The sequence below is a fragment of the Xiphophorus couchianus genome, chromosome 12 (genome assembly GCF_001444195.1).
Source record: "Xiphophorus couchianus chromosome 12, X_couchianus-1.0, whole genome shotgun sequence".
Classification (NCBI taxonomy): Eukaryota; Metazoa; Chordata; class Actinopteri; order Cyprinodontiformes; family Poeciliidae; genus Xiphophorus; species Xiphophorus couchianus.
Window position 1 is genome coordinate 26,297,486 of NC_040239.1, and position 23,715 is coordinate 26,321,200.

Sequence of the window (23,715 nt, forward strand, 5' to 3'; positions counted from 1 at the left end):
AACTATAATATATCTGAAATAACTTGCATTTAAATTTCCGTTAAATAATTTATTGTATTTTGTTTGGGTGGGGGAATTATACAAAATAATCCCTAAGAATTGTTGTTTTTGTTAGTTCTGATCAGAGAAGCTCTTAAGAAGAGATATTTCCAAAAAATTATGATAGTCTGTAAAACAAAAAAATGCTCCACAACACGAGGAAAAGCTACGTGGAAAGTGACGAGGTCACATGCAGGTGGGGTTGTGTTGACTGGAGAAACGCCTCTATCTGCTGGATGAATGCTAGAATTGCAAGCACAAAATCCAGCGAAAGTTTATATTATAGAGAACATTAAATGCATTTAGTCATTTGTCCAAAACATATATAATAAATTCTGTTTTATTTCTTTATTTTGCAAGCTTCACACATTTCAAATACAGTACTGGAAATAGTTTTCTTTTATAGAAAACAGACGTGTAGAAAACTGGACGTCACACGCTGAAATGAGTGATTTCTCCTTGCCACTGACGTATCTCGATAGCACCGCTTGGTGGCAGCACTGAAACAGCCCTTTACCCAAGCAGACGAAGAAAATCCATTCTCTACTGTGATTGGACCAAACAGTGACGTAACCAACTGACGTAGCACCCGGAAGAATGACAAATGTTTATCGCTGAGGTTTCGGGGTAAGTCTTCATATTTTATTGAGTCTTCTTCAGGAATTGGAAAAGCTAACTTTATTCACTTTATTTATCTTGTGGTCATTATTGCTGTCTGAGAAAACAGACCAAACTCTGTTCCTGTTAACAAACTCTGAAGGTTAGCCGAACTTGTTTGTTTTAATTTTAGTCGTTAGTCCTGTTTTTGTTCGTCTGAGTGACTCCTCAGTTTACCTTGTGTTTATGGTTGCTGTTCTACAACATATTATGTTCATATATAAATCAGAAGTACATAAATTCAGCTTCCGTGCATAGTCTTTATAAATAGAAAAGAAAGGTTACAAAAGAGGTTAATTTTTAATTGTTTTTGTTTTTAAAAGTGCCATTTCTGCGCATGCGCTCTAAAATAAAAGAACCCGAATGGTTAATAATTATATTCAATATTTACATTAGTTAATTTACTACTTCATAATGTAATATAACTCTGTTTACATTTGTAGTTTCCTTAATGCACAGATCACACACCACACATCAAAATGGCCTCATACTTTGATGAACATGACTGTGAGCCCACCAACCCTGAGGAGCAATATCGTCAGAACGCCCTGCTGGAGCTGGCCAGGTGAGATCCAGCCTACCTGACTCACATGTTATACTGTAACTATGACCTGCAGATTCTAGCTCTGGGATTGGTGTGTTTGTCTTCAGGTCCTTAATGCAGGGTTTGGACCTGATTGACTCCGGGGCATTCGACCTGTCAGACTGGGACCAGCGGCTTCCTCCCCCGGCTGCCAAAACTGCTGTTCAGACCCTCACTGTGGTTGTCATTTCCGCAGAACAAGCAGGTGACAGACATGTTGAAAAACGAGTTGAACGCAGACGTTAAATGTGTGTTGGGACTCTGTAGAGAGAAAGTTTGAGGGATCATGGTGTTGAAAGCTGTTGGCTAGATGTTCTCTTGCGTATTTGAGGAGATTTAATTTGACTCTTTGTGTTCGTGGCAGACAAAGGTTTGAAGTGTCCTGTGTGTTTGCTGGAGTTCGAGGAACAAGAGACGGTTCGAGAAATGCCTTGCAAACACCTCTTCCACTCAGGATGTATACTACCCTGGTTGGGCAAGGTAAAGCTCACAAATGTGCAATTTATTGATTTTTTTTTTTTTTTTTTACACATTTGAACAGCAGTTTGCATGAAATCCCTTTAAAGCTTTCACATTTTCCACTTTTAAATCCTAGACTAACTCCTGTCCGCTTTGCCGACTTGAGTTACCGACTGACAATCCAGAGTATGAGGAGTTTAAAAAGGACAAGGTGAGCTGCTTGCTGAACTGTTTCGCTTTTTGTCACATTACAACCGTAATGTATTCCACTGGGGTTTTATGTCCTAAATATGAACATACATGACTTTAGGAATCCTTTTTGCAGTGGCTGTTATGCATTGATCCAGGACTAATAAACCCACACAATAAAGTAAAAAGAACAGTCCAGGCAAAGTCCAGACATAAATTCACCAGAGAATCTTAGAGAACTCTTAAAAATGAAAGTTCAACATTTCTGTGCTACACCGGGTTGGATTTTGCGTCTTTTGCGTCGTGCTGGATCTGTCAGGTGAAACAGTTGTTACTTCTGTGTTTTCAGTAGGACCTGAGGCGACTGTGGTTTTTGTCTTTCAGGAGAGAAGAAAACAGAGGGAGCACCGACTTGAGGACCTGCATGGAGCCATGTACACCTGATGAAAGTGCTGAATGCTTCAAGAACAACAAGCTGCATTCAGCCCAACTCCATAAAGATAGAACCCTGTTTGATGTACTTAGACCATTTTGCTACCTACAAGAAAGAAAGAAAAAAAAAAAAAACTCAAACAAATCCAAAACTTTTCTACAGAACCTCTTCAACAGCCACTGACATCGCTGGATGCTCCATTGTGTTAAAATGAGAGTTTTTTTATTAAATGGCACCGGCTTTGGGAACATAATAATGGAACATTTCAAATTAGCTTTTTTTTATGCGATGTTTCCAAATGGAGCTGATAGCAGCTCTGACTTTAAATTCCTTTTTTATTTAAATTTATTAACTTCTAATGTGCATAAAAGCTGTACTTATCAAGTAAATGGAAATGTTTAGGAAGAGGAAATGATCAGTGACTATTTGTTATATATAAAACAAAAAATGTTTTAACTTGGAAAGCTTTTTATTTTTCCATGTGTATTTGTTTTGGCTATTAAAGCTGGTAATATCATGCCTAAAAAGTCAAATTAAGTGAGGCATGTATATATATGTATACATAATTTTTATAAATTTATGAGGTGAAATGAAATCATTTACCAAAGAAACTTGAGTCCCTTTTCTCATCACAAATTTATCATCACATTTAGCGCACTAAGCTAAATTTAGTTGATGGGGGGGAAAAAATTCAACAAAAAACAGTTTGATAATAACTTCTCATTTTTTATTTCATATTTGAATATAAATCTCTGTCAAAATAAAAGGCCTAAATGATAGACAAAAATCAGACATATTTACAGAATTTATAAAAGGAAACAATTTCTGTTGACTTTTTTAAAATTTTATACAGGGGGTTTCTCTGATGCCTTCGTTAATGTTCTATATCTTTTTCTTTTTTTTTTTCAAATTTACAGGACGTAGGAAGAGAGTACATTTTATAGACATTTGGATCTGTGTTGCGAGTGTTGACGTAAAAGTCAGGCGGCCTTCTAAAACATAAGGCTCCACACAAAACCTTAGTGCCCACAATGATCTAAAAAAAAAAAAACAAGAAAAAGAAAAACTCTCCACCTTTCATTGGATTATTTGGCATGTTGAATGGTTTTAATGGTACAGAAGCTGTTTCGGCCCTGGTGTTTGGGCTCACAAGCTGCCGTTTAGAGTCGCACGTTGAATTGGTTACAGTATGGCAAAAAAAGGCTACAGCTAAACATAAGTCAAATATAATAATAAAAAGAAAGTTTCTTAGGCAGAGTACATGGGATAAGGCTGAAAACAGTGCACTTCATACTAACTCATACCATCACATCTGACACACACACACACACACTCATATAAACAGAAAGAAAACTGTATACTCCAGTCTTTTTTTGGCATGGTTTTCTGCAGTCCAACAAAAATGTCAAGTTCAAACTTTTTGCACAGTAAGCGATGAAAGCGCAGTGTGCTCATTCAGCTTATGTAACAGCATAACCCCAGCTCTGTCACATTCTGACACTTGTGGACACAGCTGGAAAATACTGAACCTCGACCACAGAATAAGAAAAAAATTTAAAAAAAATAAAACAAAAGAAAAAATACTTCCAACAAGTTGGAAAGCTGGATCTCCCATCTTTCACATCAGACCCACAAAAGAGGTAGGAGACGTGACCGTTTGAAAATGCATATTGCTGGCATCCTGTGAGTTTGACGAAATGAAACGCATCAAGCGGTAGACCAAAAAAAAAAAAAACAAAAAAAAAAACAGAACAGAGATTATAGATGTGTGCTTTATGAAACCTAGCAGTGAAAACTTTCATCTGAGCAAAACCTGTACAGGTTGTGACTCAGAGCGTCATGGCAGTTTTCTTCTCAATAACAAATCAGCTGCAGGAACCGATAAAAAAGAAGGGTGGGGCGGGATACAACGTAGGTACAGTATGGTTTGAAGTCAGTCAACAACCTGTATGGCAGTGTCTCATTGTAACACTGTTGTGACAGCACCAATTATAAAAACATTTCAATAAAAATAAATTGGAAAAGGTTTCACACCCTAGAACTAGTTCACCTATAATCAACCAGGACTCTAAATGTATTTTATTGGGACTTTTTGTGATAAAGCAACACAAAGTAAAACTTATCCCCCGCAGCCTCCCGTAAAAAGGTCCACCTGTATTTAATTGCATTTCTGCATAAATGTCGCTATTCCACTGCAGAAGTGACTGTTTTTCTTTTTTACAAAAAACAAATTTTTATTAAAAAAATGTTTAAAAAAAATTTGCCAAAATTGTACAGCCAAAAATTGTAAAGCTAAAACTAAATATGATTGTGACTTTTTTTTTGGCTGTTGTTTTTACATGCTCAACGTTAATATCCTACACTTAAACATAGGCAAAGGAATAGATTTCTCCAGAAAATAGATTTGGAATTAATGTTAGATCTGGAAACCAAATAAATAAATAAAAAAGTGTCAGTTTCAGAAATTTTACAGTCAGTTGTCATAGGCAACCTCACGGCCCGTCCTGGTCAAATTTGTACCGTTCTCTGTTTACAGCCAGGCGGCCGCACAAAATCATCAAGAGCTGAAAATAATGGGGGTTTTTTTAAACTGCTTTGTGTCAATCTATCCCATAAAATCCCAATAAACCCCATTGAATTTGGTAAACGTCTGAGGGGAGTGACTACTTTTGCAAATGTTGTGAAGAAAATCTTTTGAAAGGCTTCACATGAGCACATAAAAAAAAAAAAGAAATTTCTTAAACTCGTATAAGGCTTCCAGGGATCCAGCCTGGAACGCGGCCAGTGTAAAGTGTCGGGACGAGAACCCTACAGCAAATACTGAAGTCAGATTGTAGTTTTACCGTCACTCATTTCTAGCATCACATGTAGGCCACTGGAAACGTCGGTCTCACCTGGCAGCTCAAACACTCTGAGAAAGGCATTGCTCACCCCAGAGGAGTGGAAATTATCGGATGATTGTTGCTTTTGACATTTCATGTAACTTTGGATAAAAAAAAAAACAAAAACAAATTCACTTTTCAGCTTAAAGCGAGTCATTACAACAGAAAAGACCATCCAGTTTTGCACCGACATGAATTATGATTGAGACAAATCTAGACATGTATATTTAAATATGTATAGAAAAAAAAGACATTAAATTATAAGTGCAATCAAATCAAAGCAGATGAATTTAATGGTTATATGCCTTTCAAATTATTAATGCATGATTGATCAAATTAGACCGTAAAGCTTACAGTCTGTAAAATATACTATAGCTATTCACTTCGCAACATTCATTATTTTCTCTTTTTTTTTACGATGCAAAAAAAAAAAAAAACAAATAAACTCGTTTTGCTCTGTTCAGGAGCAGTGCCGTGCAGAGATAAGCAAAAGGCCAAAAGAGGAGGGCCGCGCAAAGCGTTGGACTGGAGAGTCAGAGGAGGGGAGAGGTGGGAACAAAAATGACCTTTGAGGGTGGAAGGAACTTTTGTCTTTTGAAACCAAGAACCCAGGGGGACCGATTTTTAGAGACGAACACCATGCAGAGTCGTCAACTTTAACCGCCGTCTTGGAAAACATTCACGGTTCCAGTTTTCGAGCTGGCTCCAAACATTCAACGTAATCTGCTATGAGAACTGAGAAGGGAGGAGAAAAACCAAAACAAAACAAAACAAAGGCCGTAGAGCATTATGGGTAGAAATACCTGGTGTCGCTGAGGTTACAGTTATACAAATTTGCTCTCTTGCTTCACATGCTGCCAGTGGAGCACCTCTGCAGTGACTTTTTTTTTCTGTTTTGTTTTTTTTTTCCAGACGGAGCTACAACATAGCTATGCTCTCTGGGGTGCAGTTGAGGTGTGTAGACGTGCTGCTGCCGCCGGGGGACTTCAGGCCCTTGGTGGCCCCGCCCAGCGTCGACGCCCTGGACATGGGGTCCATGATGACCCCCGAGCCGTGCTGGCTCTGCTGCAGGCCGGCCATCATGGTCTCGGTGGTGACGGTGCCGAACTCGTAGGTGAAGGTGCCGTAGAAGACCAGGATGTCCACGGTGAAGACCCACTCGCAGATGGCGGCAGCGTGCTGCAGGACGAAGCTTTCGTGGATGAAGAAGATGCCGCCTGGAGGGAGGACGGGTTAAGGAGGACAGACGCTTTCCTGCAGGGACTCGGCAGGAAGATGAGGCCATTATCCCCTCTACAGCGTGGTGGACAGCCTGAGACAGACAGACTCTAGAGATGTGCGTTTTAAATGTTGAATATGTATTTGGTAATGTACTGAGCAACATGTGTAGGACTATCCCTGCTCATTGTTAGTTATTATTGCTGTTTGTTTATTCTTACTACTTTATTTATTTTAGTTTTTATTGTGTACCATGCTGGGACCAACAAACCCCCCGCCCCCCATTAAGGGATCAATAAAGTATTATCTTGTTTTCTTATCTTATTTCTTGGTCTTATTCTGCTGGTTTGAAACTCGGCAGACGTCGAATGAACTTGCTGCTTCCGGCAGTTTTAGAACGGCCTCTTCCTGAAAACTAACGCAGAGCTGGAAAAACATCGTAGAAATGGATAGAGGGTTGCTAATCGCTAATGCTAACTCAGCAGATGGACTGACGGAGTGACACACAGAACCGTCAACGAACTTCTGAGCACGTTGAGAAAAGTTATGCTATTCCTAAATTAAGCCATTGGTTCAACTGCACAATTTATGCCGGCAGACAACTGAGGTGGTCACAATAGTGACAGCTAGCATGAAGAATAATGAACTACCAAGGCCGCAAACATCCCTGATGAATAAATCAAACGCACCCTTGCATACAACATGTGACACTTGCATTAAGGGTCAACTCCTGAGTCTTTAAAGGTCAAATCCCAATGGTTTCTGTCATCCCAACCGATGGCAGGTTTACAGAGGATACTGAGGACCAGGGAGACCATGGCTCCCAGCGCCAGAGCCACCCGGAAGTGAGCCATCCAGTAGTCCAGGGTGGTCATGGCCACTCGGTAGGTGAGGACGCACTGCAAGCACACAAACAGCAGTCCTGCAGGAAACGCCACACCGGCACCCACATAATGGAGAGATTTGGCGTGATCAACCTGTCGGACAGAAAAACAAACGTTTCATACCAACTAGAGGATCTCAGTCGGTTAAGTCAAGTGTCTTGCATGTTTTTAGCGTTTTCTTAGGTCAGGACACCTTCCTGCATCATGTGCAACCTCTGAGGACTAGAGTCAGACATCCCTGGTTTAAAGTGTATATAAAAATTTACGTGTTGCTCAGGATTACCTGGAAGTTTCCAACCATGACCAGACCGACGGCGTTGGTGCAGCCAGACACCAGTGCGCTGGTGTTGACCCAACACTGGTGGCTGTGTTCGATCATCTGGGCGTAGCGCAGGAAGCACACCATCACCACTGCGGGGAGGAAAAGAGAAATGTTCATTAAAAACAAACTCGAAACCTTTTAATAAGATTGTATTAATCCTTGGTTTCACACTTGATAGTATGGTAGACTTGGTTCGATCGGAGAACAAAACTGCGACATTTGTTACGTTTTTAGCTGGTACTGTTTGCTTTCTCACTGCTCTGTGTGAAACCAAACAAACAGTTTGAAAGACCTGTTCACCTCCTCGCCTGTGGTGGTGCTGCATCAAGAACTACTGAAGGAAACGACACAAAAACCTCTGAAAAAGACATTGAGCTCAACTTCCTTCTTCTTGAAACGGAACTGGAGTAGCGTCAGATGTTAGCGGTCGTAGGATTTCGTTTTTGTTTTGAAAAGACCACGAGCCATTTGTCCCGCTATCGCTAGACACACGTGTTGGTTTAGGTTGTATTTACCCAGAATGCCCTGTGCTGTAGTCCACTTCCTGCTTTTGGCATTCACATATGCAGAGTTTGTTTTTTAGGTTCGAGTTCGATTACGCATGTAGTATTGATTTCATTGTTTGGGGGGTGGAGGGATAACATAACACCAAGTTATTAAAGGAATAAAAATGAATGAATGGCTGCCAGGTAGTAGCTTCCATCTTTCTGCTGATGCAAGACTATCTGATACGTTTCTCCAAAGCAGGCAATGGCTGTGTTCTCCCAGCCATTGATCCATCTAAAGGCAGAACAGAGCAGCTTTCTTGGCAGCTGTGCCATCTGTGTTTGAAAACAATAACCTTCCTGAATCACACCGACAAGAGAACCAGAAGCTTGACCCAAAAGACGCTGAAATTTGGAGCAGCGAGAGAAAGGACCCGTGAAGAGAAATGCTAATTAAAGGACAGCAGACTACAAGGAGGGCGGATAAACAGAAACCAGCTGGGAAGGAGAGGTGACTGGAATGATGAAAACAGCTGGAGTGAGGCAATCAGGACCAGCGAGGAGGAAAAGTGGGCCAGAAGTGACTGGTGTTTAAACAAGACAAGAGGGAGAGGAGGAGTAATGGATGAAGGCCCCGAAAGGTGCAGGCAGGGGAAAAAAAAAATAGAAAATAGACATGGGGAAGTGGAAGGAAAGCTGCATTCATTATTGATTAGACAGCAGCCATATCTGGAAGTCCCATGTCTATTGGCTGAAGTCTGGAGGTACCAGGCAGAATGACTGCAACCAGAGGAGACATTCAGTACTCTGCATCTCAAAATATATTGCCCTATTTCAGATTAGCAATGAGCAAACAGTTCTGTTTTTACATAACAGTGATTGTGATTCCCCAAGAGGACGCAGCTTAGAGGATGGAGGCAACTGGGACAGTTTCACATTTGCACGCCGGCGCCTCTAAATCACACTCTTTTGATTGATTTAAAATTGGTTTGGATCAAAAATGATTGTGCGGGTGAAAAATTGAAACAAGGCGGCTGCGCTCAGAAATGATTAACCCCACCGCTTCTGTAAAACCACATAATTATTGACCAGTTAGCTGCCGCCGCCAAGGAAAACACCTGACGAAGCATTAACATCCATTTGCAGTTATGCTAAGCTAACTGCCTGTCATGTAAATCCGTAAACGATCTTTAGGACGCCAAACCAACACTCTTGGTCTCTTGGTTAATGCGCCGCTATCCAATCCCGTCCTCAAACTCGGTAAACCAGAGCAATCAGAGTCAGTCAAAGCGCGTCGGTCTTAATGAATTATTCCAGGCGCTCTTCCCCGACCACGTTAAATTTTCCCAACACGTTTAGCTTAAAACTGAATTTGTGCGTCTGTGATCAATAAGGCCTTTTACAGCCTGGGAAGCAGCTCCTTTCACAAGGATGAATGAATGGAGACGAAGCAGCCGCATCAGCAGAAATGTGATCAGGAACACAAACACAAGGACGGAACATGTAGGGCGTCCAAAGCGCGGCCCCCCGGGGCCCATTTGTGGCCCCTTTACTGATTCTCTGTGGCCCAGAACAGGTGGTTGACGCAGACTTTTCTTTCTTTTTTTTTTTTTAAATGGGGCAAAATTATTACAGAAATTAACATTTTCTATCAGGGGAAAATCTTAAGTACAATGCAAAGTATTTGTCTTTTAACAATCATGTTTTGTGTTTTTTCTTTAATTTCATAATAAATAGAAGCACATTTATCAACTGTGCTTCTATTAAAGCACAGTTGGTGCTTTAATAATGTTTGTAATGCTACGACTGCTGCAACACAGTTACAGCCACACAGTTACCTAAAGAAGCAGTAGCAAGTGGTTCTTATTGTCACTTTTACTGTTATCATAACAGTACCGCAAAATATCACGATAAAACTACAAGTTCACATCAAGTTAAATCTCTTATCTATATTCCCATTTTTTGTCTCAAAAAAAAAAAAAAAAACAGCCATTACTTGCATCCATGCAGTGAAGATTAGTTGAGGACGTACCCATAAAGGCTCCAACGTTGCCAATCAGGCTGAACAGGCAGCTTTCAGGAGGGAATGAGCCACATTTACTGCAGGACAAAAAAAAAAAAAAAAAAAAGACAGTCCAGATTTTAAAACCGAAGAAATGCATACACACACCTACACGTATCCCGCTGAACAGATCAAGTGACCAAAAACGGTTTAGCTAGAAAATATCTTGTTCTGATTTCGTTTGAATATGAATTTTAACGAGCGCTTGTGAATCAATATTTTTTTTATAGAAAAGTAAAACAACAGAAAAAGAGATTATGCAAAGTGTGGGTTAATGACTGACACAGAACAGCAGCACCACCAGATGCTAATTCACGCCCAAGGCCCTTTCCGACACAAGCTGCTGTTTGTGTTCTGAGACAAAGAGGAGAACTGCAGAGGCAGCGGCAGAGGAGCCGACCTGATGAGGGGGATGTCCTGGATGGTGCAGCAGGTCTTGGGGAAGCCTGGTCGGGGCGACTCCTCTGTGCATGTGACGTTGTAAGACCTGCAGCGGCGACACAATGGGGTCAGTTCACTCTCCAGAGGTACAGCGCCTCGCAAATTGATCATATCCTGTAACTTTTTCCAAGTTGCAAATGAGATCTAGATCTCAATGGGGTTTACCTGATTAAATACAGGAAGTTGCACCAACTTCAGGGTGTTTTGCTGTGATTTTGTGCGGGATTAAGGAGTATTTGATTCTTAATATAACGTATTTATAAAAAGTAAAAATGCAAAACATGTGCCGTGAATTTGTATCCCTCTGAAGTTCCAAAGTGAAAGCCAGAGATGAGGTGTGCATTTCAAAAACACTGCGTTTTTAAAAAGGATCAACAAGAAGAAAGCCACAAGAATAACATTTTAAAGTAATGCAGAGGACACAGCCGGGGATGCAACTAACAATTATTTTACTAATAGACTATTATACTGATTAATGTTCCGATGATTAATCGGATAAAAAATTGGCACACTCTGCAGATTTTTTATTTATTTAACCACTTCAGCCTTTTTTATACAATATTAAAAATACATTAAAAATTGTAAATAAATAATAACATTTATTTTTTAGTTTCATTGCCTGAGATGCAATAACATAACATTGTTACAGATTAAAAATTGGATAGTAAATGTTGAGACATTTTTTCTTTTTTGTCAGAATTTGAATCATGCGAAGCTAAAACTATTTGACGACGTGTGGGTACATTATTTTCATAGACAAATGGTTATTTTAATCTTTATTACAAAATGTATATATATTTCTGTACAGTTTTAGTTTAATTACTGCTGTGAATATGTTGTCATTTCAGCTAATGGTCTTTTTTTTTTTTCGTCTGTAAACTCCAGTTAACGATTAATCACTCACCAAATTAGTTGATTATTTCAATAACAGATCGATTAATCGATTGGGCGGCAATCGTTTCAGCCCTAAACACAGCAAACTTGTAAGAGGGTACTCTGGTCAGAGGTGATGAAAACTGAACAAATAATGAATTAATTTTTGTAGGGCTCTTGAATACATCTAAATGTTAAACAGGAGGATATTTTAAAAACACCCACCAGTTCTCTACAGGACAAACATGGTGATTCATCACAGCCATCGCATACCTGCAGGAAACAAAAGGTCAGAAGTGTTAAAGGGAGAAACACATCCTGGCAGACCCAATAAAACTCTAAGTATAAAAAACAAGCTTACACTTTTTAAAAACATAAAATCTTACCAAGTATTTTTTTTATAGTTTCTAATCCAAATATCTTAGTACACTTAAAACAAGACAAAACTAACTTACACGCAACTATTCAGCACGAAATAGCAGCTCGTTTTGAATCAATAATTCCTTAATATTGATGAAGCAGCACTAGTTCAACTGGAAGATTGAACTAAAAAAAAAAAATTTTTTTGTTGCAACTAAATAATCTACCAGTGGAATTAGTGCTGTTTTCATTAACCTTATTAATAAGCTCCTATATCTCGCTGAAGAGCCACTTGTGAGCTAGTTTTGTCTCATTTCAAGAGTACCAAGATATTTTCACAAGAAACTAAACTAAAAATACTTCAGACTATGTGTTTTTGCAGTGTTCTTTCCCGGACAAACGGTTCACATGAGTTGAAGCACAGACGACAGGCACTCCTCAGCCGTGACTCACACTATCCATATTCCTGTGATGGAGAAGGCAGCCAAGCTGACAGGCAGGACGATCCAGGCAGTCATTGGGCTGGCAGTGAGCTGGCTTTGTCCCAAGCATGGGGTGAGAAGGGGGCTCAGGACTTGGGCGGCAACACGACGGGATGGGTCAGGTAGGGGCTGGATGGGGGCGTGGGGTCACTGATAGACTGGGAGACGCACACAGGGGGTGGAGGGGCATGAGAGGACGAATGGGGGGGTATGGCACAGCTCCTCTGCTCCACGGCACCCAGCAACCAGCAACAACCTTAAAAACAAGAATGATTGGAAACTTTTCGTTAGGCAGCTTTATTCAGGTGTACTTCTGACTTTTTTTTTTTTTTTTTTTTTACTTTTTATTGTGCTGTAATTTGCGTGTTCTTCCTTTCTGGGGAAAAACTACAAAGTGGAGAAAGAGAAACTAATCGGACATCGCAAAAAAACCCTTTGAAAAACATTCCTCTTCCAAGTTTCTCTGGTTGGCATTTAAAGCCTCTGACTTCTCCTATCGGTGCCGAACATCGGCACAAAGCCGGCGTACAGAGAAACGACCTTTGTTGCTTACTGTAAATTAAAACATCCTGCAAGACAACTCCACTGCGTTGGAGTGGAACTGCGTCTCCGCTGCAAACCCAAACACAACCCTGGCATTGTTGACAAGCACAGAACCAGCAAAATCACTAGAAAACACATTTAAAGAGACAGTAAAGTGCAAATAACCTACAAGTTGCTTTCAGAGGACAGCCTACAACAACTGTGGGGAATGGGTGTTTCGTCAAGGACAGTCAGTTTAGTGTTGACAGTGGGAGCAAAACAGCACAGCAGAGGTTGCATCACTCTACAGGGTGTACAGTTACAAACGTGTCCACGGCTCAGAGGGAGTATAGAGTGAATAAAGATTAACTTGCAGGCTTTACAGAGGAGAATCATTTTCTAAAAGTGTGCCCAAATCAAACTGAAGCTGTTAAAAAAAAGAGAAATGTTTTACTTCTCCAAAGCCAGACATGGTAAATATGCTCTCGGTGTCAGTCACTTGTTACAAAACAAGTGAGTGTGCCAACTTAAAGTTTGAAATTTTGCTGTAATATGAGAATTTTTTGCAGGGGTGCACGCCGACTGCAGTTTCCGGAACGATTTTTAAGAAGCCTTACCTGCCGATTCCTTTGTTGTCTGATACAGATTTTTTTTAATAAGCGACACGGTCAGGTGTTATCAGGTCATTCAGTGTTTCAATCTTATATTAACTGAGGCATTTAAAACACACAGTGAAGATGAGCCAACACCTCCTAATGCAAAGATCCTCAATCAAAGAGGGAGTTTATTGGCCATTTTGAAACCATGTGTGCTAAATCATTTTGGAAATTAATCATAAACGTCTTTATTTTTCTTTTCTTGATGACGTGTTCTTAGAACGTCATAGATGATTTTTGCTGGGACTAAATGCCAGTAGATTAAAGTGACTGCAGAGTTATCGATGAGTCAGTATGTGGACCAGAAAATACTGAGGAAATATAGAAAGATTTTTTCTCTTATCACCTTGAATTTACAAAACTATTTTTGTCTAATCTCCTGTTATTTTTCTGGTAGGGACATTTTTAAACACTTAACTTTTTAGACACATTGTGTTCTGCTGCACTGCACCATCCCTTCAGTCCAACTGTAGAAATGCACAGGCCTGTCACGATAACAAATTTAGCTGGACGATAAATTGTCCCAGAAGTTATTGCGATAAACCATAATGTTGTTCTGACCATTTTCCAGTAATATAATGGTAACGGCATGATGATGCAAGAACGCAAGATCCTCAAAGATCAGTAATCTTTAAATGCTAGTGAACATTTAAAGGAACTGGAACTGGAAGATGTTTTAAATATTCAAAATAAATAAAACGGCAGAAACAACAAATAAAATGAATATAGAAGTTTCTGTGAACAAAATTGTCCTTCAAAATAAAGTCTAGTTGAGACCAAATCACCAGACTGAACATTTTTGTCAGCTAATTTTTGGTGAACGACAGAGAAAAGAGAAAAACAATAAAACATGCAAACAAATGATTGCAGTTTGTTTTATGCATCGTGAGATTAATTGAAATCCTGCTTATTGCACATGTAAATTGTTTTAGTAGGGGGAAAATACATTCAATAATGTTCTCTAATGCAACAAGTACTCAGAGATCAGATTAATTTTGATGGATACCAAAATCAGTTAGTTGGGGTTTTTTTGTCCCGTTTCTTCAATAATCACGCAGCCCTGGTTAAAAGGTAAGAGGTTAATTGCTCCCTGACATGATGCCCAATAGCAGAAGAGGACAAAGAGTGAGTTGTCCCAACCTCCCAGCCCATCTGCCACATGAGCTCCTCCATCTGCAAGGACACAAACAGTCCTTGAGTTACCGACTCCAGAGGCCGCATCAGACAGCAGCTGAGAAGAGTTTCCTAATCTGTTTGGAAGAAGATGCCTTCATAAAACATGAACAGTCATTATTTCACCTAATTTTTTCTGAACAAGTGTGGCGTGGTTCTTCTAAGTTGTTTCCATAATTCAGAAGACTGTAGCAGTTGGTAGGTATTCAGCATTATTTGGCTGTTTAGTTGTTACATCACCGCTGAGGCAACTCAAAACATGTGACAGATTTAATCTTGCTTCCCCACATACCCGCCGGATTTCGCATTGAGAATCTGTTAAAAATCCCAATCGCATCTTTTGTGCTCCAGTCAGAGCAGTTCCTTGTTGTACGTGCAGGTTGTTTGTGCTGGTGAAGGTTTCCTCGGAGCCACCAAAACGATCTTTAAAGCGCACGGCTGCGAGGAAAAGCCTGAACGCGCGCAGCAAATTCCAGATGATTCACGACACGACGGCCAGACTGTGAACCCCGCAAAGCACAGCTGGGGGAATACATAAAGCATACAATAAAAACATGCAATCTGCGAGAAGCAGCTCTGTTCCTGCTTACCCAGAGCAGGCGAGGAAGACCGAGTCAAACATTGTGAATGTATTTTAATTCAACGGGCGACAACACCCCGGCAGGGCGGCAACAAGGATTTTTACAGCCTTGAAAGTGAGAAATGTGGCCCTGATTGAGGAGAGAAAGGTGCATTTTACAACCCGAAAAAACAAACCAAAATCATCAGTTTCTGTTTAAGAGCTGCAATTAACAGCACTGAAACATGATTTTAGTATTATTCTAGTAGAGACAGAAAATGATGACTATGAAAAATCATTTCATCAAATCACTGCTGCTGAAAACATCTAACTTTGAGACGTGTCCTCTTAGTAACAACTTCCACGCCCTGCAGTGTTGCTACCCTCCAACCTGTCAGCACTTACATGTGCAACATTCACTGATTGCCTGATCAAGATAAGGTCTGATTTCTGTAGCCAGGACTATTGCTGCATAGCTAATAATTTCTCCTTGAACCACACGTATTTGTTTATTGTTCTTACTAACAAAAGGGAGAATATATACATATTTCGCAGTAACATATTTTTATTTTCCATTTGAGATTTTTTCCGATGATTTTAAAATCAGAAAAAAATAAGTTTTTAAATGACAAAACATTTTAAAGTTTGTTATAAGCAACTAATAGGTTTCACATTGAGGATAAGTGTTTAATATTTTCAAATTAAAGGTACTATGTAAAGTAAATGCAATTGTTTACATCGGGTGTACTGAACAGACATGAAGCACAGTGGAACCTGAGGACCAGGGTTAAAAAAAAAAAATCACTGCAATGATGTACCTTTCATATTAAATCTAAAAACAGATTAAATATGTCTGCGCATTTTCTGACCCCCTCATAAAATGTAGCAACATTAATCTCTAAACTGAATCATTTTAAGGTTTAGTTCAAGCTGTTTGCATGACTTCTTTTAACACAACTCTCTTAATAATTAAGCTAACATACCAAGTTGAAGCAGCCAAAACTTTGGGACTTACAATGAAAGTACTGAAGTGTTTAGTAAATGCAAAGGGGGCCACAGTTAGACCATCAGCCCCAGCGCTGTACTCAACAATTATTCGCCACTGTATCTCAAAAGAAAAAAAAAAAAAGCATCGAAACAACAGTCACAATATAGTTCAAGTACTTCAATCCGTTTGTTCACTCATTTACTTGTATCAAATGAAACAAAGCAAAGTGTTTGGCGTCTCTCGGCTCTGCCGCCGGTTATGAGCAGTTAACGGTCCCCGCTAGCCCTGCTAGCTCACAGCTAGCTCGCTAGTTAGCTTCCACTTCCCCAGTTGTCTTGACTTGACACTTGGCCGCATCTTGATTCCCGCTAACCTAAAAAATAAGCCGCTAAACGGGATTCGTTCAGAGGATAACACCACTAACAATACTTGGACGGCTTGTCCGGAAAATGAATGCGCGCCTACCTTCCACCTGCTGTGCCCACAACAGACCTCATCAATCTTGGTTTCCCTTTAAAAACATCGTTTTCTTAGCAAATGACGCTAGCAGTGGAGCTAGCTTCCTGTTACGCCTGTCAAAATTAAGCGTGAACGCAGGGTTTCCTTTGCGAAACACTATTTGGATATTTTTTAAAACGTTATTAATTTTACTTTATTACGTTTGTGTACACGTAAATTGGTTTGCTCTGTGATGTTTTCACCGGGGAACAAAGTGTTTAATCGCTTACATCAGGAGGCAGGATCCCTCTCACCTTTACACAAGTAAATTAAAAAATTAAAAATTAAACCGAACGTTTTTAAGTGTATTTTTAACGTATAGTTTTGCACATTTTTTTCGGTCAAAATGTCAATTCTTAATGCTTTTGGTTTCAGTAGCCTGACATATGTGACGCTTTTATTTTAGCACAATCCCATAAATTGATGCAAGTAGGTAACTTTACAAAGATCTACCTGCTTCCAGGCCCTGCTCTGCATCTTTGCCATCAAAGTCTATTAGAAAATGAAAGGAACGACTTCCCACCTTTAAAAAAAAAAAAAAAAAAAAAATCTCATTGAAACATTTTAACCCTCCTGTTATGTTCCCTTTTAAAGTTTTTTTTTTTTTTTTTTTTAATAGTTGAAAGTATTTTTTTGCATGAAACTTTTTCTATTTGTCCTAAAAGGTGCACTCTACATATAAATAGAAAATTAATTCATTTTACACATTTGTACCAACCCTAAAGTCTACTTTTTACATAGATACTGTTCGGGTCAATTTGACCCGGCAGTCAGGTTAAAGTGCAAAAAAAAGATTAAAAATGTCCATTATATGTTTCCTTGCAGCTATGAACCATATTTCACCACACACACACACACAAACACAACACACCACACACACCCCTGCACACGCCGACACACACAAGCCCACTTTCTCACTATTCTCTTTACTTCACTAGGAAACTGCGAGAAAGCAGAAAGTGTTCATACAACTTTTGTCAGGAATCTTTTCTGTTCCCGTGGACAAACTCCACCCACACTGAGTGACACTCAGCAGAAGTGGAGGGAAACATAAATACTCTCTGCATGACTCATTTATCTTGATTTTAATCAGCGGGTCAATTTGACCCTGAACAGTTTGTGTGTCTCAAATTCAATTATAAAGGTCACCCATTGAAAAAAAAAAGAAGTGTAATATAAAAAAAATTACCAAAGATCATTTCAAGAAAATTATATATTTTTTGTGTCTAGGTTTTTTTTCAGTGGACATTAAAAATGTAAATTCCATTTTTTATGTCCAAATGAGTAAATGAGTAGGTTGCCGTCATTGATCCTTAATTTCTGAGAAATAAAAAAACATCATTGCACAAATATTGATTGAAATGGTTAGTATTGGAGTTAATAATTAGATACAAAAATGTTTTGGAGGAATTTTTTGGTTTCTGACACTATTGCATGATTAAACACTCCCCGGGTCAAATTGACCCACAAACATTTTTGCTGTGCCCTAGAAACGAACATAACAGGAGGGTTAATTAAACAGTTACTGTTTATTCATGTTTGCAACATGCAGAGCAGCAGCTGCCCAAAGAAAGCTCCAGCTAGGGGTTGAGTTAGGGTTAGGATTTTTTAATTATTATTATTTTTAATCAGGGTTACACACTTTTTCCTAAAGCAGTTTCTCTGCACTCATTTAACTGTAACCCTCTTTAAAACTTGCCTGTTGAAATGTTTTTCTTGTCCAGCAGCAAAAATATTCAAACAGAACTGAATCCATCCATCCATTTATGCCCACTTATCTCCAGCAGTCATTGTGTGAGAGGCAGGGTATGTCTTGGATAGTTTAGTCCAACACAAAGGCTCACAGGGCAACTAACCACACACACACACACACACACACACTCATTAATAAAAAGGGCCATTTTTTTTAGAGTAATTACACTTTTTAATACAATGAACACTGTCCAAAATAAATTGCGAAATGTAAGAAGTAGCTGGTTGAAGAATGAACTCAAATGAAGTCGGTGAGTACGTGTTTTTATCATTACTAAGATGGCCTCATTGCTATTTGTTTGAAAAACTAAAGGCGTTATGATTGAAATAATTTTTGTTTCATAACGGGAAAACCATCAACACAGCTGTGGACAATCATTTACAGCTATTATTATTTACTGTAAACACTAGAGAGTCTGCAGGGGTTTGTTTTCTTTAAAAGAGCTGTGAGGCCACCATCTGCTGGAGGATGAAGGCATTACATTGTGCATGTTAAATACGCCTTAATGTTTCCTTCTACATTATGTTTCAGGTTTTAAATAAGCAAGGAGAAAATATTTAAAATGACCTAGCAGATTAATAGACATGTCAGACCAATATTTTCTTAGGACAGCAATACAATAGTATTATTTTCTGTTTTGGGCTTCTTTAGATCTACTATAATCCAAAGAGTTTTTGCAGGAACGTCAGGTTCATTTCACCATCCAAGAACAAGCCTGCTAGGTTATGTTGTCAATCAAATAATGCGTTAGGGCTGCATTTATTTTACATAGTACCTTTAATTTGAAAAAACATGAGACATTTTTGGTCTCATGTGTCTGTTTTAGGGCTGGGCAATAAATCAATAAATCAATAACAATATACATGTGATCAGTATTAATAGATAATACATCTGATATATATAGAATATTCACAGAACTCTGATCCAGAACCACACAGCATTCTGGGAGATGTAGGCAGAGGAAAGGCTTTAGCTGCTCAACCTGTGGATAAAACAGGAAAGGCCATAAAACCAGTTTGGAAGTATTTCAGATTTTTAAAACAAAAATCTAACCAATAATTATCAACATCAACAATTATTGATAGACTGATATGAGACGCTTATATCCATGTTATGTTTTCAGCCATATTTTCCATGCCTAGTTTGTATGTTGCCTTTTGATGCACTTCTGACAAACCCACATTTGACAGTTCTAACATAAGAAATGAATCACGTTGATCTTGCTCACCATGCTGGGCCAATTTTAGAACCAAACCCTGTTGCAAAGTAAACACAGTTCTGGATCAGTCTATAACTGACCCAGCAGTTATTCTGGTTTCATTTACGTGCCCTGATCAGCCCCATCTCTTCCCACACTACTGAATAAATACTGTATAAATACTATCTTATGGGACTCTTGGCGGGACTAACACATAATGGCCTGACAAGATGGCAGCCAAGTACTCCAAAAGCCTTAAATTATTCTGTACCTGCTTTTACCTATTATTGGGAGCTAGAAGGATGATGACAAATGAAAGCTCAGTGAAAACCAACTTATGGTTGATGTCAGCCTTGTTGGGTGCCACCTCTGGTCACCTTAGGCTGGTGATAGGTGTGTGAGGCGATAATCTGATAGCCAATGAGAGGATTAATGGGGCAGTAAAGTTATGTTACACAAAGGACCTTTCCAGGCTAACCCTTCCTGAATTAATTATGCTTACCACATAGTAAATGTCATAAAAAGAGGAATAACTTCTGCCAATAAAACATCAGATTTTATATCCAAAGTACCACACCTCCTCCATGGAAAGTAGGCTAATGCTTGGGGTTTTCTATGAATTTAACAGATTCCTTCATTTCCCTTCACCTAGGAAACATCAGACAAGCTCAGAAAAAGTGAGAAAACCATGCAAAGAATTTTCTGTCTTATTCTTTAAAAAAGGGACATAAAATCAATCTATTTTAATTTTCAAGTAATTATTAAATTCTTATTTTTGCTGTGATTTTCTCAAGCAAGCATGAAATTAATAGACATGAAAACAGTTCAATTTCACCAGTGTAATCCACGGGGATCATAAAAGATCAAAATCCCTGCACAGCTTTGACTGTTTATGTTTGACAATTACCAAAATTGTTTGACACTCTCTAAAGTGAGGTGATGAAATACTTTGGACAAGTTGGAATCTTCCTAAACTTGCCTTGCTGGGATATGCAGAACAACCACCGTCATGTCAGCAGGGCAGCTCAGCAGAGGATAATGGTATTTAGATGCCCTGTAAGTATGCGGATTCTCTCAGTCAGCAACATTAATGGGGACATGAGGCATCCTGCTCATGTCCTGCATGCTTAGGTAAAGGGGGTATTAGCAGTAATGCTGGTTAGTCAGTCAATGTCCTCTCTTTGCCGTGTGGTACACTGGTGATGATCACCATGGGGAGCACCAAGAAGGCAGGAAACATGTGGACCAGGAGGCAGAGTCTTTTCTCCAACTACAAAGTCACAGACTCGGATGCTGCTCGAAGACCTTCTGAGGTCGTTTACCCACTAGCCAAGGAGAGTTGTGTGAAGACATGGAACTCTATGCAAGAACTGAGTAGGGACATCTATGATATTTACGCCGAGTATGAGGAAGAAGAAGAGGAGGGTGGCCCATTCAGCTTCTCCAGGCAGATATCACCCTCCAAGAAGAACTACGTGATCAACATCAACGTCGGGGGAAAGCCCTATCAAATAGCTTACAAAATGGCAGCAAAGTACCCCAAGACCAGGATAGGACGACTGGCCACGTACACGGATCACAACATGAAGTTGGACTTGTGCGATGACTACATAGTGACTAGCAATGAGTACTTCTTTGACAGGGATCCTGAGGTCTTCCACAGCATCTTCAACTTCTACAGAACGGGTGTGTTGTGGATCAAAGACGAGCTTTGTCCCCGCAACTTCCTGGAGGAAATCAACTACTGGGGAGTGAGGATCAAAAACACCAACCGCTGCTGCCGCATCTCCTTCGAGGAGAGGCAGGACGAGCTGAACGACCAGCTAAAGATCCAGAGGGAACTGGAGGCTGAGGTGGAGATCGAGGAGAATGAGGAGCTGTTCCACGACATGTTCATGGGTCAGACACGTCGAGCGATATGGAACTTGATGGAGAAGCCTTTTTCTTCTGTCAAGGCGAAGATGATGGCCGTGGCCTCCAGTCTTTTTGTCCTGATCTCCCTGGTGGCCATGACCCTCAACACAGTGGAGGAGATGCAGTACAAAACCCACGCCGGTCACTTAAGTGGCAAGACTTATTGTGAATATGTAGAGTCCATATGCATTGCTTTCTTCACCATGGAGTATGTGCTGCGTCTGATATCCACACCTGATCTCAGATCCTTCAGCAGGAGTGTCCTCAACACAGTGGACCTCATCGCCATCCTGCCGCAGTACCTGCAGGGCATCCTGGAGTACTTTGACAGCGAGGAAAACTACATGAAGCACGAGGCTGACATAAAGGCGGTGGGGCAGGTGGGCAAGCTGGGGCAAGTGTTGAGGATCATGAGACTGATGCGAATCTTTCGAATCCTGAAGCTAGCTCGCCACTCCACCGGTCTGAGGGCGTTTGGCTTCACCCTGCGCCAGTGCTACCAACAAGTGGGCTGCCTCTTCCTGTTTATTGCTATGGGCATCTTCAGCTTTTCGGCCATGGTTTTCACTGTGGAGCATGACATGCCGCAGACTAACTTCACCAGCATTCCTCATGCATGGTGGTGGGCAGCTGTAAGTATATCTTTGTGCAAATTAATTAGACCAGCTACTACACCAGTGCACAGGAGTAAAATCGTTTGTCATAAATGGGGCAGAAAAATCAGGTTATGAGTCGTTTTATTTGCAGAAATATGGTTTTAGTTTAAACAATGACCTCAGACTGTTTACACACAACTCTGGTGACAGAGCCTGCCCATCTGCCACAATTAAACCCATTAACAGATCAATGCACCGACTCTCTGAGCAGGTGGTGGAATCTTGCTTGTAATCCGGTAGAAGGAAATGGTAATCCTCAGATGCTAATGGATACGATGAAGAGACGAGTGTGCAGAGCTCGCTGCTGCAGACTCCTGTTTTCTTGTTTTTTTTTTTTTTCAACAAAAATGAGTCACTAACCACTTCTGAGTCACCTTTGCTGCAGTTTGTTTACAGTGTCTCATTCAAGTATGACTGGATGTTGTGGAAAGGTAGTTTGGATTAAAAATATTCTAACTAACATGGAGTTGCCACAACAGACCAGTTCTTAATGTGAGAGTGATACGGCGCAGAAGCAGAAAACGATATTTACTGTTGAAACGGAACAAATTCATTATACAATCTAATTTGTGTTGTGTTGAAAAAGGATAGGTTATTTACCAACGACTGACATGAACAAATCCAGCAGGAGGTCGCGGTTTTTCCAGAAGCTCAGTGTTAGCCTGCTTCGTCCATTTCACCAGCAGTTGTGATATTTATTGGGATAACTGCCCTAATTAACCAACTGTATCCATGTTTCCATCATTTGACCCAAGCTGTCTCCATCAAATGAAAAGACACAAATCAGCAGGACTCAAAGCCAGTCATGGTATATCAATTAACAATGTAATCTCAGTGTCTCTTATGAATGACTCCCTTCCTCTCTCTTTCTCTCTGTGTATGTGTGTCTTCCTTTAGGTGAGTATCTCCACTGTGGGCTATGGAGACGTGTACCCGGAGACAGTGCTGGGTCGTGTCTTCGCCTTCATTTGTATCGCGTTTGGCATTATCCTCAACGGCCTGCCCATTTCCATCCTCTTCAACAAGTTCTCTGACTATTACTCCAAACTTAAATCCAACCAGTACACAGCCTGCCTGAAGAAACGTGGGAAGGTGAGATTTGCCAAGAGGACAATTAATTCGCTCAGCAGCTGCTTTGGAAGTCAACACTGATTCAGTTTTGAAGAAGGATTTTTGGGAAAACTGCGTGAAATATGTTTGAAAAACAACTGGCAATCCACTCCAGTGAGATGACAACATTTGTGTGGGAACACACTCTGCAGTCTCTCTAGGGCCACCTAGTGGCAGAAAGAAGTATTTGAAGTGGGAAGGTCGGCAGATATTTCTTGAAAAAACAAGAAAATTTGGAAATCATTTTAAATTCATTGTCAAGTATAAGAAGCATAAAATATTCACCATATTCTTACGGTATTGCACTGTATTGGAGAAG

General features: G+C 40.0%; 3 protein-coding genes across 6 annotated transcripts; 2 read left to right on the top strand and 1 right to left on the bottom strand.

Annotated features, from left to right (window-relative positions):
* The first annotated feature begins 582 nt into the window (after positions 1-582).
* rnf181 (ring finger protein 181) lies at positions 583-2,893 on the top strand. Of its 3 annotated transcripts, none has more exons than XM_028034013.1 (6): positions 583-666; positions 1,140-1,261; positions 1,348-1,484; positions 1,644-1,759; positions 1,875-1,949; positions 2,312-2,893. In XM_028034013.1, exons 2-6 carry the CDS (start codon positions 1,176-1,178, stop codon positions 2,369-2,371), a joined length of 474 nt encoding a protein of 157 aa, XP_027889814.1. In that variant the 5' UTR covers positions 583-666; positions 1,140-1,175; the 3' UTR covers positions 2,372-2,893. The 3 variants fall into 3 exon arrangements, with proteins under 3 accessions (XP_027889814.1, XP_027889816.1, XP_027889815.1); XM_028034015.1 differs by having other exon boundaries at positions 590-666; positions 1,156-1,261; XM_028034014.1 differs by lacking the exon at positions 583-666 and adding an exon at positions 682-799.
* A 180-nt stretch (positions 2,894-3,073) lies between these two features.
* Positions 3,074-16,850, bottom strand: LOC114154689 (transmembrane protein 150A). Of its 2 annotated transcripts, none has more exons than XM_028034011.1 (8): positions 16,733-16,850; positions 12,341-12,625; positions 11,753-11,800; positions 10,614-10,700; positions 10,184-10,251; positions 7,628-7,755; positions 7,260-7,437; positions 3,074-6,459 (listed from the first exon to the last, which is right to left on the bottom strand). In XM_028034011.1, the coding sequence occupies exons 2-8, from the start codon at positions 12,403-12,405 to the stop codon at positions 6,161-6,163; spliced, it is 873 nt and encodes a 290-aa protein (XP_027889812.1). In that variant the 5' UTR covers positions 12,406-12,625; positions 16,733-16,850; the 3' UTR covers positions 3,074-6,160. The 2 variants fall into 2 exon arrangements, with proteins under 2 accessions (XP_027889812.1, XP_027889813.1); XM_028034012.1 differs by lacking the exon at positions 16,733-16,850 and adding an exon at positions 15,311-15,527.
* A 3,599-nt stretch (positions 16,851-20,449) lies between these two features.
* On the top strand, positions 20,450-23,715 carry LOC114154581 (potassium voltage-gated channel subfamily V member 2-like). The gene is made up of 2 exons (XM_028033813.1): positions 20,450-22,262; positions 23,184-23,715. Exons 1-2 carry the CDS (start codon positions 20,919-20,921, stop codon positions 23,436-23,438), a joined length of 1,599 nt encoding a protein of 532 aa, XP_027889614.1. The 5' UTR covers positions 20,450-20,918; the 3' UTR covers positions 23,439-23,715.

Excerpts from the sequence above, each read along its gene's own strand:
- rnf181 (XM_028034013.1), top strand. The coding sequence starts at position 1,176 with ATGGCCTCATACTTTGATGAACATGACTGTGAGCCCACCAACCCTGAG. Across the intron at positions 1,760-1,874 it reads TACTACCCTGGTTGGGCAAG|ACTAACTCCTGTCCGCTTTG; the intron begins GTAAAGCTCACA and ends TTTAAATCCTAG. Across the intron at positions 1,950-2,311 it reads AGGAGTTTAAAAAGGACAAG|GAGAGAAGAAAACAGAGGGA; the intron begins GTGAGCTGCTTG and ends TTTGTCTTTCAG.
- LOC114154689 (XM_028034011.1), bottom strand. The coding sequence starts at position 12,405 with ATGACTGCCTGGATCGTCCTGCCTGTCAGCTTGGCTGCCTTCTCCATC. Across the intron at positions 11,801-12,340 it reads ATCACAGGAATATGGATAGT|GTATGCGATGGCTGTGATGA; the intron begins GTGAGTCACGGC and ends TGTTTCCTGCAG. Across the intron at positions 7,756-10,183 it reads CAACGTTGGAGCCTTTATGG|TGGTGATGGTGTGCTTCCTG; the intron begins GTACGTCCTCAA and ends TCCTCCCCGCAG.
- LOC114154581 (XM_028033813.1), top strand. The coding sequence starts at position 20,919 with ATGATCACCATGGGGAGCACCAAGAAGGCAGGAAACATGTGGACCAGG. Across the intron at positions 22,263-23,183 it reads ATGCATGGTGGTGGGCAGCT|GTGAGTATCTCCACTGTGGG; the intron begins GTAAGTATATCT and ends GTCTTCCTTTAG.